This window comes from Styela clava, chromosome 15 (assembly GCF_964204865.1).
Source record: "Styela clava chromosome 15, kaStyClav1.hap1.2, whole genome shotgun sequence".
Classification (NCBI taxonomy): domain Eukaryota; kingdom Metazoa; phylum Chordata; class Ascidiacea; order Stolidobranchia; family Styelidae; genus Styela; species Styela clava.
Window position 1 is genome coordinate 5,154,780 of NC_135264.1, and position 16,794 is coordinate 5,171,573.

The 16,794-nt window shown below is 33.6% G+C and overlaps 1 protein-coding gene and 1 long non-coding RNA gene across 2 annotated transcripts; one reads left to right on the forward strand and one right to left on the reverse strand.

Moving 5' to 3' along the window:
- Positions 1-7: 7 nt before the first annotated feature.
- On the forward strand, positions 8-10,155 carry LOC120334250 (uncharacterized). The gene is made up of 9 exons (XM_039401722.2): positions 8-1,783; positions 2,873-3,065; positions 3,615-3,779; positions 5,723-5,846; positions 6,325-6,473; positions 7,910-8,149; positions 8,615-8,747; positions 8,864-8,963; positions 9,428-10,155. Exons 1-9 carry the CDS (start codon positions 1,646-1,648, stop codon positions 9,557-9,559), a joined length of 1,374 nt encoding a protein of 457 aa, XP_039257656.1. The 5' UTR covers positions 8-1,645; the 3' UTR covers positions 9,560-10,155.
- A 4,628-nt stretch (positions 10,156-14,783) lies between these two features.
- On the reverse strand, positions 14,784-16,279 carry LOC144411885 (uncharacterized). The gene is made up of 3 exons (XR_013468971.1): positions 16,150-16,279; positions 15,558-15,629; positions 14,784-15,469 (listed from the first exon to the last, which is right to left on the reverse strand). It is a non-coding gene; the product is annotated as an uncharacterized LOC144411885 (long non-coding RNA).
- Positions 16,280-16,794: the final 515 nt, after the last annotated feature.

The following is a 16,794-nucleotide window of genomic DNA, read 5'->3' on the forward strand; positions in this document are numbered from 1 at the left end:
AATCAGCTGTATTCTCCACTGCTATTTTTATCTCCTCAATGTTCTCAAGAGGTGTTAGTAGCACTCTAAGTAGTTTATTTAGCTCGGCACAGGGAAAGAGCATTGTTCCTGTCTTTTGTTATTTGTGTTTACTCAACTTCTTGTCCTCTGAAAGAGCAATCGTCTGTCATCTTTGGCGGCGCTCGTTCGGGTGTAAAATATTCTCTTTTTATTCTATATTTGACAATTCTCTCTCGTCAATGTGTATTGTGTGAATGTAAAAATGACAACTGGTACATACAGGGTGATTGAGCGTAAATAGACCACATAGACTTCAAAGGAAACATAGAAAATGAGAAAAGGCGAATTTCAGATCCTGGTTTTGTGTTAGCTGATGAAATATAATTTATACAGAGATTTTTAGTTGGTGTGCTACTTATGTTAAATGAGTTATATAAATTTATTAAGGATAGAAATGCATTATCTTTATTTTTAATGATTATATTTTGTAATATAAATTTAATTATATAGATGGAACATTGGTCATCTATGAGCAATAAAACAATTTTTAGATGTTATATTGAAATGAAATAAACTTAAAAAATTGTATTCTCGTAGAATGAAAATGAGATCTTATATTTTCATTTATAAGTAATTTACCAGCAGGTTGATTATGTATTTTTAAATAATTTTTATATTAGTTGTAATGATTGTCACTAGTCTTCTTGACCTACTTTTTTGGTATATAGGTCGCAATATTCAGAAATCAAATAATGTCTTGAAACCTTTAAGAAGTAGTGTAGGTTTTTTGAAGGGTTTTGCACTTGTGATATTTATTGGAAATATTTAATCGCATATATTTGTAGATTCTAGTCATTGTCCATTTTACTTAGATAATCTACATCTTCCAAATTATAATCCACTTAGCCCATAATATTTGCTCAGTATTAGAAATCTTCAAATAAGTTTAAAACTTCTCTGTGTATTTTTATGTTCTTTATACTACTTTTAAGTCTCAAACTTTTCTATTTCAAACATGGGCTGTATATAAATCACATCTTTTTAGGTTGCAGTAACTATTTTTAGTCATAGATAATAAAAATATAATTTTGTTATAATTATGTTTCGGGTATTTTAGTATTTCTCCATAAATTTTTAATAATATGCGCTTTTTTGTATCCAGATGGACAAATTAATTGTTGGATCATTCAGTACTTGTCTTAAAGTATTTCACATGTCTCTCTCTCTAAGTCTTCAATTAAACATAAGGGTTCTGTAAACAGTCTGAGAGGTTATGTTAAGACTCTTGTTTTAGATGATCGATCGGCAGGATTTCCTAATCTAGTGGGATCAAAATTGTGAATTTCAAGACTTTTGGTGTGATTTTTGGTATTCGTAGTTCTCTTAGTTTCATATTTGATGCAAATATTTGAATTATGATACGCTATGTTTGTTTGAGACAAAATATTAGTATTATTTACAAAATGTGATGTGATGCAGTCTTCAATCTGATGTTCAAACGTTTAAAAAATTCTGAAAACGAAAATTTATTTCTCTTTGAGTTTCATAAATAAGGCAGTTATAATCATTTGTTTGTTGATTAATTTTAATTTTGGGTTTTATGAACTAGTAATCTGTGATAAAAAGTATAAACTTAAAAGCAGAAATGGCATGTCAAGTGTCACCTCGAATGCAGACAGGTACTTCAGTCTATAAAAATGATTTCAAAAAAAGAATTACTTCATCACCGTTACCAACAAGACCGCAAAATAGGCTGAGGAAGAACAGACCTCATCCTAACAAGGTAATGTTTTTTTTTATTGGTGATAAAAAATGATGAAAAATTTAATCCTCGATTATTGCCAATTTATAATAGGATTTCCCTTTTGTATGAATTTTTCTAGTAACAATAGTGCTGATATATTTTGTAAATTGATGTCTCTATCTAAATAGAGTATCCTTTTTCGATACAAACACTAAACGTCTTTATGTCCTTGCTGAGCCGGTATTATAACACAATGGGATTAATGTTATGTCAACATCACATACATACTTATTCGTTTGTTGCCAAGACGATACTATTTATATTTATCGAAGCAGTGTTCCTATACAAATAATAAGAAGTAGGATTTAGGATTGGTCACACTTCTAGTATCTGGATATATTAATTTTAGCTCTTTATTCATATTGCATGCTTGGTAGTTTGTAATATATACGACTAACAATTGAAAAAAGGGAACACTGCATTTAATCGAGGGGGTCTGTCACGTTCAATAAATATCATATACAATAACACAATTACTCTTCGATCAAAAACTTCAATATGTCGTAAATATTGCTGAAAGAGGAAATACTTTCTACACATAAAAGTATTTTCTTGCAGGACGTGAGTTGCCGTAAACTTTCAGTGGGTTTTAGTGTGTATTGAAAGGTAGGTTTAGAATTTAAAGTGAGCCCAGAAATTTCTTAAAAAATGAATTATAGGAAAAGTGTAATCAAATTTTCAGAATTTCAGATTACATAGACAAAATATTAATTTGATTTAATGTTGTGCACATAGTTTACTATTATTTATACTTGTGAAAAGACACTTCACCTGAAACACTTACTGAAATACTATATTAATCATTTTCTATAAAAAATGTATAAATACTATTGTAGGCATTTTGTTCAAGGAGATGAACATAAACAATTGTAATAGGGTATGGCCTAGTGGTTTAAACCTTAAAGCACCCTGAATAGGGGTGTAATAAATTGGGTAGACGATTGCGGACCCTCCAAAATATAATAGCTCCCCACATATCAGTGTAGAATCTTGTTCAGAGCGAAAGAAATTATTATAAAACTAAAATTATCAATAATATTGCAATTCTCGTTTTGTCTCATATTTTAGGATTTTCTTCTTCCATCACAAATTAACGATGGTATAGAATTACAGAAGAGAGTTCGTCGTGCAGTTCGAGAGTATCTGGATGAAATTTATTATCGTGAGGGCGATTCTAATTCATACTCACAAGCTCCTCCTCAGTTCATTCCTCCAAAAAATGACGAGGACCTAAGGCCGAGAGAAATTTTGATGCCAAAAAGTGAGATTTAATAAATATTTTGACATGTGAATTTTGGATATTTTATCCATGTTTGAAGGTTTTAATTGTTCTAGTATAAAAGATTTAATAATAATAACATGTTTTCTTTCTGCGAAATAGCAAGAATATTTTTTCTCTTGTTCAGTTGGATCATAATTCAACTATTTTAGATAAAACAAGAGACCAAGATAAATGCTCTGTGGCCGCTTTGGGTGCTGAGGAACCTCTATAAGAAACCTTCTTCGCTCCAGACTGCCCAATATATTTTATTGTCAAATTACTCTTTCTTTCTATTATTTCATCGTAGACACTCGTGCATCGGAATTTTATCATTGTAATATTTCATATCAATGTTACGAATTTTACTAAAATGCCAAGTTATATTAACGAAAATATTCATGTAATTATTTAAATATAATACAAAATTATTTTGCTGTAGTTGTTTGTATAAAATATCTTTGAATATTCTGATATTATCGGTGTTATTTTAGATCAGAATATATACCGTAAATATTTATTCGAGACTTAGCATGTTTTAATTTTTTGCAGCGAGCAACAAATTGTATCGATCATACTCACATTATCAGGATTCCTCTCCAAATTTCCAAGTTACCGGTAAGACAACTTCTTTTGCCGCTAGAGAACGGCCATCTACAGCTGTTGCAATTGAAAGATCTCCACCCGGTTATCTACAAGCAGAAAGCAAAAGAGATCGTAAGTTGAAGATAATTCCTAATTTTCGAAATTGTGAAGAGTTGAAGTTGGCCTGTCGGTAATTCTGCTGAAAGCAGGGTTGTAAGACATTATTTCATGTTTTTGGAGAGTCTGCAATCCTCTTGCGCGGTATATCATACCATTGTATTGCACCTTGAGGTTGAGGTGATGGGCATAGACTTCGAACTTGAAATCTATGATACGCTAATCCTAGCTACCTCCCCTCGTCCTCTCTTGCTGCTATTAAAATAAAATATTTTTGGTATTGATCTCTGCTGCAGATGTGCATATCTTATATTTTGGCAATCCAGAATTCAAACACGCAATTCAATTTGCAAAATTATTGTTATAAATAAAGTGAATGTTCTAAATTTCATATGGTGTCTTTCAAAAACATACTATAAAACAGCAGTTATAATTGAATATTTATTTGATTTGACTTTGTTGCAAGTTCGTTTGCAATGTGCATTCTATGAGCACTCGAAATTAAAACGTACTTACCGGCACTCTCAGTTAAATGCCCTATTTGTCTTCCACTTATGTTTCACCTTGGCTCACTTGTCCCTTGCACTGTGTATTAAAAGTACTTCTCCGCCTCTTATGTATTGTTGTGCTGACAAAGAAAGGCTTCAGATACAAAAGACTTTAATATTATCTTCAGTTTATTTTAATTGGTTTGAAATTTGAGCCTCACCTTTTCAGGCTTATGAGGTCCTCAAGACGTTATAGAGAAATCAATGGTCATCCATTACAGTACTTATATTTTGAGAGTTGGTATACATACGTCGTTGACAGTGTTATTATGTCTTGAGAATAATGATGAAATGCATTGATTTTTTGTGGTGCTAAATGTATTGGGAGTACAGCAGTTCTATCATGAATCCCAGATATTTGAAGTTAAAAATTCGGTACTCCCGTAGACCATAGTATGTGTACCAGGTCAGGGTTAGGCTATAATTTTCCCTATTTTAGCTCTATTACGAGTTCAGGGACTGCCTGTGTTAGCCAAGTGAACACGCCTTGCCGATAGGTTTCAGTCCCTTTTACACAACTTGATGTTGAAATTAGTTACCTCCATATTGGTAAAAATACTTCTGGGGCGCCAAAAATCCAGTCAAATTGAGTTTTAAATCTGGACATTTTTATAGATTTTGAATAATTGAAAATTGAAATGACAGTTTCTAAAATTTATTAGTATTTTTCAGAAATGTGTCAAAAACGGTTCGATTTTCAACATTGTAAAAATATGTTCTGAAATAATTATTGATAGGATTAATTTTTCCTATTTATCTGAGGGGAGAGGAAAGTTGATAAGATGCTTTAATCATGTGGTTACCAGTCTATGTTGGGTATCAATTAGTTAAACCAATTGCCTGTTTCAAAAGCATGGACTTGAAAAATTTATGACTTTGAAAATATCTCGATTATGGTCATTGACAGTTTTAGATAAGTTCAGAATTATTATGTAAATACTCATTTTGCCAACATGAGTAATCACAATTCAATTTGAAGTATAGAGATGAGATATATATCTCAGAACATGTACTGGTGTAAAATCTCAGAACATGTACTCCCACAAACGACATTGGTCTAAATGTGTGAACCACAGGTTCTAGGTTAGTTATTGGTGAAGCTATGTCAGATCGTATTATTCTGTTTCAAATGATAATTTGTTCCCCTAATATGCGATGAAAATTTCTCTCAAATGGCAGAAGTTTTATAAACATAGTTTAGAAACATGGTATTTCACAAAGATAAACCAGACCTGATGGTCTGGAAGACTGTGCAAGGTCCACCTAAGTTATCCACTTTAATGATGAAAAAAGCTAGAAAGATGGCTGATACTGATTTTACATTGCCACAAATAAGTAAGTTTTCTGCTATTCTCTGATTAACTACCTAATTAAACAATAAAGAAAATCGAAAGAATCAATATGTTTCAGGTTCTGTGAGAATAAGGCAAGAGGTTGAAGACAAACATAGAATTCAGACGGCGAGTCCTCAACCAAAAAAGTGGCAAAGAATAAGTTCTGCCGTTCCCACGCAGAAGAAATCACTTTGGACAAAGTAAGTAATTCTTAAAACATATACAATATCTTCTGGTTCCATCTTTCAGATTTATGCTGTTTAGATCAATATATCCTTGCATATAAGCCGACCACATAAAACGGCCCAAAAATGATGAATCTATAAAAAATTCTCATATAAGCCCCGACCCTACAAATCGTAACGAGTTTTAGCTGTCGGAAGTAAGTTAGCATAATGTCATGTCGTTTGAGTGCGATCAGAGTTATGCTCGTATAAACCAAATTTTAGTGCGTTTAGCATTATGCATGTATATGCCGACCCCTTAGTTAGTAACCCCTTAACTAGTAACGCGCACCTACTGAATTAGAAACAAACAATCACTGTATTATTAATTAATATTTCTTCTTGGGTTTTTGTATGGATTTCAGATTGAAATTAAATAATTGCGGTAACTGATATTTGAATTAAAAATTTAAAACTGTGAATTTTGATTTAAGGGTCAAGTTTTATTTTACAGTCCGACTCATACAAAGCGAGCATTGTCTGCGCCACCTACTCAAGGATATTCATATTATAAACAATCTACTGGTAATAACAATACCAAAGCTATGTATAAACCAGTACAAGATAAACTCAGTGCTTGGGCAGAAACTGCAAATGATTATGGTGAGCTATGTTTTAATATAATTTTCCATGTCGATATGTGAAATCAGAACAAGCAATTAATGATATATAGGTATTGGAAAGTACTATGTACTGTAATATTATACGATTAAAATGATGCACTGCATTTTTTTTATAAGCTGAATTTCTTTTATTCACACTAATCTGGGGTGTATAATCTCGATACAGGAGGGCCAGATACAAATAACTGAGTGAAACCGCAGGCCGCACCTCTATTTAGGCTCTCTAGTAATTGCAGCCTTGCAGGCACAAAAATTTTGGTTATTTATCTTATGACTAGGGATGTAAGTTTCGAATAGTTTGTTTTCGAATCAAATTCCGAACCGGAATGTCTCGATTCAAATATTTCCGAATCTGATTCTATTTAGTATAACATCTCATTATTGGTAACTTCCTTTAAATTTGGAAGAACTATACCTCAAAGTGTGATAAAATATCAATATAGAACTTGAAGAATGAGTCATGTTAATAGAAAAACACATTGAATGAATGCATCAACTACATAATATATTGAAAAAAAATATTTTTGTTACATAGAGGTACACTCAGTTATATTTGCTTATCACATAAATTTATGTTCGCAACCAATACCGGATGTATAGTGATCGTTTCTTCCAAAATTAACTCCTCATCCAAATGATAAACGCCAGTTAAACATGCGTTAGTAGCGCTTGTGCCGTGATTTAAAAAAAAGCAAATGATAGCAAGGGAAAAATTGCAGACCTATACTTTAAATGAGGAATAATGTTGTTATTATAATGACGTTACATAGGTAATTAAAAAAAAAAACATTTATATATTGTCGTATTTGTAAAACTTCGTAACATATTAAATAGACTAAAAAATTGAAAAAAAAAACATTGGTTCCTCTAAAGCTTTAACTCATATGGAATACTCGCAAATGTTACGACTTGGGAACGCTGTAAACGTAGGGGAAATAAACGCTTTTGGTCGATGATGAGACGAAATATAACAACCCCTGAATTTTAAGACTTGGGAACGCTGTAAACGTAGAGAAAACGAACGCTTTTGGTCGATTATGAGACTGTGCAATCGCCGCATGTTATCTAAATTATCATTATTTTTAAAATAGAATCAAGACGTTTTTTCCTAAATGGCTTCGATTCAATTCGAATTGGAGTTGATTTGAATCGCTTCGATTCGAAATTCTGAAACTTACATCCCTACTTATGACATGCGTTGTTCGCTTTGCACAAGCTAGCTGGATTGGAATTACGCTCACGTACCAGACTGAACTGAATTAATACCTCGTTGCGCGGTTCACTCACCATTCAAAATTGGCACAGAGAAGTGCCAATTTTGAATGGTGAGTGAACCGCGCAACGAGGTATTAATTTAGTTCAGTCTGTTCGCTATTTAAAAAAATGAAAAATATTCGATATTATTTTTTTTTTTAGAGAAACAAGTTGTGTATAATCTGCTCAACAAAGCTGCAAAACCGAATGAGGGACCACCTACTACTCCACCCTCACCTCAGGAAGCTTACCATTTACTTATGAGAGCAAAAAGTGTTCCTGCTCATCAACAAATCCCTCAAGATGAGAAAATTGCACCATGGTCACCATACTTTAATAATTTGAGAAGACAACAAAATAAACAAAGGAATTTGAATAGTGCGCCGGTCAAAAAATTATACGGTCGGTTCGGTTTTCCTACGTCCATTTTCACCAATTAATATTTGTATACAGACTAAGATTATAATGCTCATAAAAATGGCATTTTTGTGACATCAGATTACTAATTTTGATTTTCTTTGTGAAGTCTCAGTTTTAAAAAAAAATTGACGGTCGAGAGGTTAAAGACTTATTTTGGCATCACATATTACACATCTCGGATAAAAATCTCATGCCACCCACAACCCACTCCACCCCAAGTGTAATAAATTGGGTAAGCTATGCTGAATCGGGTCTAGAAATGGTTAGGTTGAAAATCCAGGAGAGACGATTCTGTATGAATTACTGCAAAGCTTTTCGCTGGTGTAAGCTGGTTCACGTAACCACTCGTTGTGGCTTCTCTGTTGCAACGTATTGAAACTACGTGCCGATGTTGACCTCTAACCTCTTCTTGGATGTTTCCCTAGTAAATGCGCAACTTTTTCTTAGGTCTTGTTCCGAATGCTACTCAATATCCTCCTCGAGACCAGAGAATATATCGATTACCAGGACAAGATATGAGAGTTCCTGGAAATCCAGCAGATGAAAAAGAATTGAAAGAATATTTGAGCAAAATAGCTAAGTAAATGATTTTAACCTACTTTTTTCACTTTCATTGTTATCAACCATGATTTTCTGATTTTTATGTAAGATTTTTAAACAATTTTCTGTCAAACCTAACTATATGGCCTCCAACAGGGTGACTCAAAAACAATGGAGGCAACCAGAAAAGAAGTATCTAATAGCTCCAATGCATAGTTATCCAAATACGCAAGGAACTAAGGATAAAGACTATAAGGTGACGTATGATCAAAAACAACCATTGAATGAAATGTATAAATAAATTACCTGCTATTCTAGTGACTTTGAAATACAATGCTTATTGATTGTCAGTTTTTTTTCAGTTCATTATAGTAAAGTGCAAGACGCTGTAGCAACATGGTTTCCCCTGAACCAACTATACTGGATAAAATCAATTTTTTAGCTAGCAGTCAGTTCTGACATATTTTTATCCTGCATTGTATTCGGAAAGACCTATGAAATCAATTCTTTGCTCAATAGATAAACTTTGTGATTCTTTTTTATTTACCAATAAAATTCAAATCGTTCTGTTCAATTGCCCATATTTTTCATATTTTACGCTACTTAAATTTTGCTATATTTTCAAAAGTAGAATCTAAATTTATTTTCCTAAACTCCTTTTATTTCTGTATTTCATGCGTAAAAAATAAATAGTATAAAAGTATTTTTCTTCTTCTTTAGTGCGATGTCAGTTTCTTCCAGTCTGTGCGAGCTCCATTCAAAAGTCATTTCATTATTCATCCAGATTTTACTTCAGAAAATTTTATTCAAAAGAAAAGAGCTGATCAAATGGTTTCACACATTCGCTATTAAAAATTTAGATAATTTAGAATAAGAGTTCAAAAAATTGTTTCAATTTGAAGATTCTGAGGAGAATACAAATAAAAAAATCTTACGGTAAACATGATTCCACTCGAAGATATGTTTATGATGTCACACTCCATTATTTACAACTTTTCTAATTGAATCGATATCTTTTTATCTTATAAAAGCAATTTTGAATTGCAAGTTGTTGCAAAAATTTTTTGAGGTTTTCCCAACTAGCTTAGTTGTCACTGTATCATTATTGTATTAACACATTATATTTGAATTACTGTAGACAACAACACAATAAATGCACTTTGCACTTTTTTTATTTCTTTTTTTACCATCTCATTTTATTATTTTTCTTCTTAGCTTGTTAATTTGTGTATAGTGCCAAAAAATCTGTTAAGACATTTATGTGCACCATCAGCTTAGTCTTGTTCTCCACATTCTCATAGGAAATATTCCTATTTTCTCTTACTTATAGATTTTAGAATGTTTTCTCATATTTACTTTTTTATTTAATGCCCTTTGATTTTTTTTAAATTTCTGTAAACTTCCTGCTGTAATTTTGACGTAATTAAAATGAGATTCGAATGACTTGATATTATTGTTGTTACTAAGGGGTGTAGTCTGCATATGTTCTTGAAACTTAGACACAACCAGTGAATCACTTTTGAATTTAATGGTTGGGCGCGTAGTGGCGGAACTACAAATTAATCTCGGAACATAATTTGTCAATGATCGACGTCTCGCACGCATAGAGCAGCTAGTGGAAGTCGATTGGATAAGAGCCAATACTTCAACTATCAGTGAATAGTACGTAGAATACGAATTATCCTGTGGGAGAGGAAAGTCGATAAGACAGCATAATCATATGGCGAACCACGTCCTCTCGTCCGGCCACCAGTCCATGTCATAGTCAAGTTTTTTTTCCCCATTCAGTAAAAAATAAGATACGAAATCAACAAAATACAAAACTGAAAACACATTTACTGGCAAAGGGAAGTAGCGGGGAACCAGGAATGGTCATCAAGCAGCGACACCATGTCGGGTATGAAAATTGTTAACCCACTGTTTGATCCAGATTTATGGACTCGAATGAATTATACATTCAACGCAACATGTATTGGGGATATGGACGAAATAACCTAATTCCAATACGTTTCCGTTGAGTTAGGAAAGCCCGCCCAAACATTTGTAATCTGAGAGAGATTTTAGGATATGATTGTATTCAATGACACATTTTCATCAACACCACGCGACGGAGCTCGACGGATTTGATGTTTTCAACTATAATTGGACACGTTAGTGGACATAACGATTGTTTTGGTATTTTTGTTGTTCTTGTTCTTATTTGTCTTCTTCTTGGTATCGTTATGAAAAAATCGCTTTTCTCGTTGATTACTGGACCAATGGACCTTTCCCCGAGCATCGACTTCCTTGTTTACTTCGTAACATTGGCCAATCAGCAAGATGCAAAAAGTGACTAACAATGCCCCCTTTTCGCATCCGCTCAGACACTTTTCTCACTCAGACAGATTTTCAAGCGTGATTGTAAACATTACCTCGTTTTCGCGTTTTTGGACTCTATTCGTTAGTTTTTAGTTGTGTTTTGGGAACTTAAATAAAAATCAGATAATTCAATGATCACTCTGTCTTTCTAGGAGTTTTAATTTAATTGCAGTAATGAAAATTAGTGTAGAAATAGCTGTGATAGACTAGCCTGAAATTCTTTACCGGTACTTTTAAACAACAGATTGTTGTATGCGATGAATCATAATGATGGTTTGGAACACATACCCCATTTTACAGACGCCAACTCGCAAAAGCACTCTTAAAATAGCCTTGACAATTTTGCAATGGTAAAATATAGGAAGAATTTTCCGAGGGTCAAAGGTCGGGGAAAGGTCCATTGCTTTGAAATTTTCAGTGAGTAAAGATTATATTTTTCCCCAGAAGGCTATTACTTTTATTTATTCTTAAATTTTATATGAATCCTATGAGATATGATATTTCATACAAAATTTCGCGGTATTTATTTTTACTCATGGGAACACTGTTTTACACTTATTTCAAGCGGTTTCGCGATCGATTGTCTTGCTCAGTACTACAGCTACTGTAGGTCGGTACTGGTAAGTTGCCATACCGGTACCGTAACGCAGTGAAATTGACTTATTCCTTCCGCGGTATTACTAATGCTGCAATGCAAGTTTTATAGCCTATCGTATGCGGAACGGAATATCAGACCTACAGGTTCGGTACCGGTACTGGTAGCTCAGTACGTAAGTACGATACTGGTACTGGTGCCGGTACCGGTGTCTTACCACAATGAAATTACCGTAACTTATTCTTTCACGGTCCTACCAGTGCAGTAATGCAAGCGTTGTAGCACTTGTAGCCTACTATATTTGTTTATTTTGATGAGAGTCTACTGGAAACAACATAAAATTTGAAAGGGAAGAATTGTTCTGTGATCAATTATCTGTCCTAAAGTGTAAACAACATAAAATTTGCAAGGGAACAGTGTTCTGTGATCAATTACCGTATATGGCCTACAGTGTACAGGTAAGATGCTGGCTGACTGCTAACTCAGTACCGCACCTACGTTAGGTACCGGTACCGCCGTGAATTCATCTCTCATCTCTTTGTTGGACACGTAGTGGACATAACGATCGTTTCAATATTATGTTGTTGTTGTTGTTCTGTGACACGTTTTTAAAAGGTCGCTTTTCTCTTCGAATACTGGACCAATTGCTTTGAAATTTTCAGTGGTTAAAGATAAAAATTTTCTCCAGAAGGCTATTACTTTTTTTTTCGCTATGAGTTCATCAAAATTATGTGACTCTACGTGTCCATATATTTGAGCGTAGCTCTCTTGTTATCTGTCAAATCAATGACATTAAACAACATGATAGGCAACTCTGACGTCACTCCATAAGACTACAGGCAAAACATTGTATTTCATGATACGCTCCAATGCACATATTTCTCGTCGCCTTTCGCGTCCGTTTTCCCAATGACATTAAACAACATGATAGGCAACTCTGACGTCACTCCATAAGGCTACAGGCAAAAGATTGTATTTCATGATACGCTCCAATGCACATATTTCTCGTCGCCTTTCGCGACCGTTTTCCGCTCGCTTTTGCTACTCGGCGTTTTCTTTACGTGTAGTACCTGCCTTTTTGCGCCTGTAACAAAAGAAAATAATCCTTATATCTAAGAAGTTTTGCTCACTTGGAAAGCTGGAATTGCAGACAAGCTGCGAAGAGTAATTCTGCACATCATAGACGTTTTTTTTTATCAGAGAAGATTACAAACGCGATAGCGTAAAGATATGTTTGGAACATTTTGCAGATAATGACAAAGTTCAAAGTTAATAATTTTAATGTTTGCGCTTGAACATTGAAATTTCATTTAAAGAGCATACAAAACATACAAAACAGCAAAACTGTTTTTACTTCTTTTTACGGTGCTGTGATACAATTCCATAACACAATGTTTGCACCTATCGAACTGCTTGTTTTAGTAGGTGAATTTCTTAGACATATTACATATTCAGCTAATCGTAGGTAACATTTCTGGTACATAATGCCCCGTAGATAGGTTTGTGTCTAAATTTAGCTCATAGCTCACTAATTAATATTATCTTCGATGCAGGTGGTTGCAGGGCTAAATTCAACTTTCAGCCTTACCGATCACCTGACAATGCTCATTTAGTTTGGCTCGAGCAAGTCCTCTTGAAAGACTTGTGTGAATGGGAACTACCTATATGTTTTGCCTTCACCCGATTTTAGGAGAAAATTTATTCTGAGGGATTTCGCATATAATTCTCATTGATTGTTGGCTGTTTATAATTTCTATTAATTGTGAATTCTGATTATAACAAAAAGTTAAAAAAATTTTTACGTAATTTACTGGCACCTTTTCCTTGTCAATACTCGAAGATGAGGTAATAAACAAGACAATACATTTATGTCATCTGGAAGCAAAATATGCACACTAATTAAAAGTTTGACACATTGAGATAATACACCATGACAGAAAATACAAGTTAAAGATGTATATGACCATCACATGGTAATTAAAATTAAAAAAATAATAATAGGGGCTGTGGAGTATGGAAAGTTCAAGACAAAGAAAAGAACAAAAGTTCATAGCTCATAAACTCCCAATTTTGCCCCCATTGCTTTGTGAGGGCCAATATATTCCGAGTGGGTGAATTGGTTTACCTTTATGATAGCAACGATTTTGTATTTAATATAGCGAGATTTTTTTCAATTTATTTAAAGTGATATTATTTCCCAAAGCAATGCTTGAATCGTGTAGAGTAGATTAGTGGTGTCAAACACATGGGTTTTCGAGAGCCGCATTGCATTTTGAAAATTGTAAAAGGGGCCGCAAACAGTTTTTGATAATGTATACTTGAAAGATAGTTTCAGTTTGTGACATACATTGTGATGCAACTAAACAGTTGAATTAAGTTTTATTATTTTCTTCAATTTCAAATGCAATTACATATTAATATTTGCATTCCACTATTATTGCAAGTTACTGTATTTTTTACAAAAGATCATAAAATTCTATTTACAACCATCAAAATCATTTTTGAACAAGCTTTGGATAAGGAAAGAATAATACATACACTTAATCGAAATATATGGACCTAAAATTGACAAAAATACTACAATATAAACTCAATGTTTTTTTAATTACATTTGTCCTGACGTTTGGCATCTTTTATGTGTCACCAGCATACTAAGGCCAGGCTGAAATGATTTTATAGTACCAACTCTAACTCACGAGGTCACATGATCATGGGTTAATCTGGATCTTTGCGAATGCTTAAATAATTCCAGTAATGCAAAAAAGTTACTTTTATCATTTCATGTATAGATCAGTAAAAAAACAAATGACAGATTTTTTCGACAAGACATTTCGCGCCACATTGCGTGGCATAGGATTGCTTGAATTATTATTGATTTTTAATAACTAAGTCGTTGTATAATTATATTAATATACAAACACATGGAAACTTTCTGTTCGAAGTTGCTCTTCGAATTTGTCATATTGACTGCTGAGCTTATTGTGTTTTTTCATTGTACTGATGGAAATATGACAAATTAAACAGAATTCTTCTTTGCTTCAGAATTTTTTGAAATGCAGAAATATTGCAACTCTATTTTCTTCGAAAATGCCACCTTCTTCATGCGTACTTGCGTTTAATTTATTCACTCAAGTGTTTTATTCAAGTATTCTTTTGCTAGCTTGATGTGTATTCTTAATTGGGTCAAAATGTGAACAAAAAAAATTGATTTTCCAAAACTACTTTCAGTAAATTGTTTTCTGTGTGAATAATCAATTTCACTTTAAAAGGTTTGAAAAATCTATTACATTTAGATAAAAAAAACTTCCAAAATACTATTAGAATTATTGTTAGGCGTTCGAGGGCCGCACTGGAAGTTCTCTGGGGCCGCGAGTTTGACATCCCTGGTCTAGATTAAAGTTGGCTAAAATATATAACAGTATTTTATCGTGTATCATGACTATACCCTTTCCTGAATTTCTTCTATAGTACTACCAAAAGTTGATGAACCAAATATAACACAGGTGTAGTGAGTGACCCGTAATCCTCATTTTCCAAAGCTGTTTTAAGTATGTCTGACGTGTTTTGTGCCCATTTACAAACAAAACCGCTTATGGAATCTTACGCTTTGGAATTTTTAGTTATTTCCTCAAGCCCTGCAAGATATGGGGGCCATACACAACTCTACCGGAGGGTCAAATGTGTTTGCATGCCTCTATAGGTTGTTCTTCTATTGCAAACATTTATGGAGTACTCTAATTATATTCCTTGGAATCACACTGTCACTGATATGTCGCCAGACTTCTGATATCTCTCCTCTGCTAGTTGTCCTGTGAATAAATAATATGAAATTGAGGTTAGACGAATAGTTGAAAGTTTTGCTTTATGTCGGCTTAATTTTTTGATTGATATACTCACTATTTTTGCTGTTGCTTCTTGTGCTACAGGAGTCTCACAATGCTTAGACAGGTTTGTCCACAACTTCCACATCTGAAGAAAGAGAGGAGATTTATTAATTTTCGTTAAGAATAAATAAAGCAGTCTATATGATTTAGAATGAAAAAGATAATAAATCCAATATCTCATGTTTTATGTAAAAAATGTTTTACTGAATTTGGTATATAAACCAATTAATAAAGGGTTCAGTCAGAAAATTACAAGCATTCGTGGCTCCAAATACTTGAGAGATCAGACTATACAATATAGTCCGGTATGAGTGAATGTTAGGTGAACTTGTTAACCCTTTGATTCAATACGCAAATAAAAGTGAATGAGCAATAGTAAGTTACAGCGATGAGTATATATCCTCACTGATTAAAAAAAATCTAAATGAAGGTGCATGAACTATTTGAAACCATAAGGGGTAACTAAATATGCAATTTCGGCAAATGGGCAACTACGTACCGTACTGAATTAATAACTTCGTAGAATTTGACAAAAGCTGGTTTTCCCACATGTACTTAACAGTGCGATGCCCGGGTGTGATATACAACAATGGTATTTACCTTACCTTTTTCCAATTTCTTTTTACCTCAACCTTCCAAAATATCATTAAAATCGACAACAACTGTCAAAGCAGGCACGAACACCATTCGTGCTATGCCTTGAAAGCAGCACACATCCGCTCGTTTTCGTCTCGTCCAAGTATGTGCATTGGAGCGTGCTATCAGATACGATCTTCGGCCAAAAATGCCGGAGTTGCGCATCATGTTGTTTAATGTCATTGGTTTTCCGCTCGCTTTTGCTACTCGGCGTCTTTTTTACGTGTAGTACCTGCCTTTTTGCGCCTGTAACGAAACAAAATAATCTCTATATCTAAGAAGTTTTGCTTACTTGGAAAGCTGGAATAACAGGCAAGCTGTAAGGAGCAATTCTGGACATCATAGACGTTTTTTTTTATCAGAGAAGATTACAAACGCGATAGCGGAAAGATTTGTGTGGAACATTTTGCAGATAATGACAAAGTTCAAAGTTAGTAATTTTAATGTTTGCGCCTAATCATTGAAATTTCATTTAAAGAGGGTGTCATACAAAACTGTGCTGCGATACAATTCCATAACACAAAGTTTGCACCTATCGAACTTGCTTTTGTAGGTGAATTTATTAGACATATTACATATTCAGTTAATCGTAGGTAACATTGCTGGTACATAAT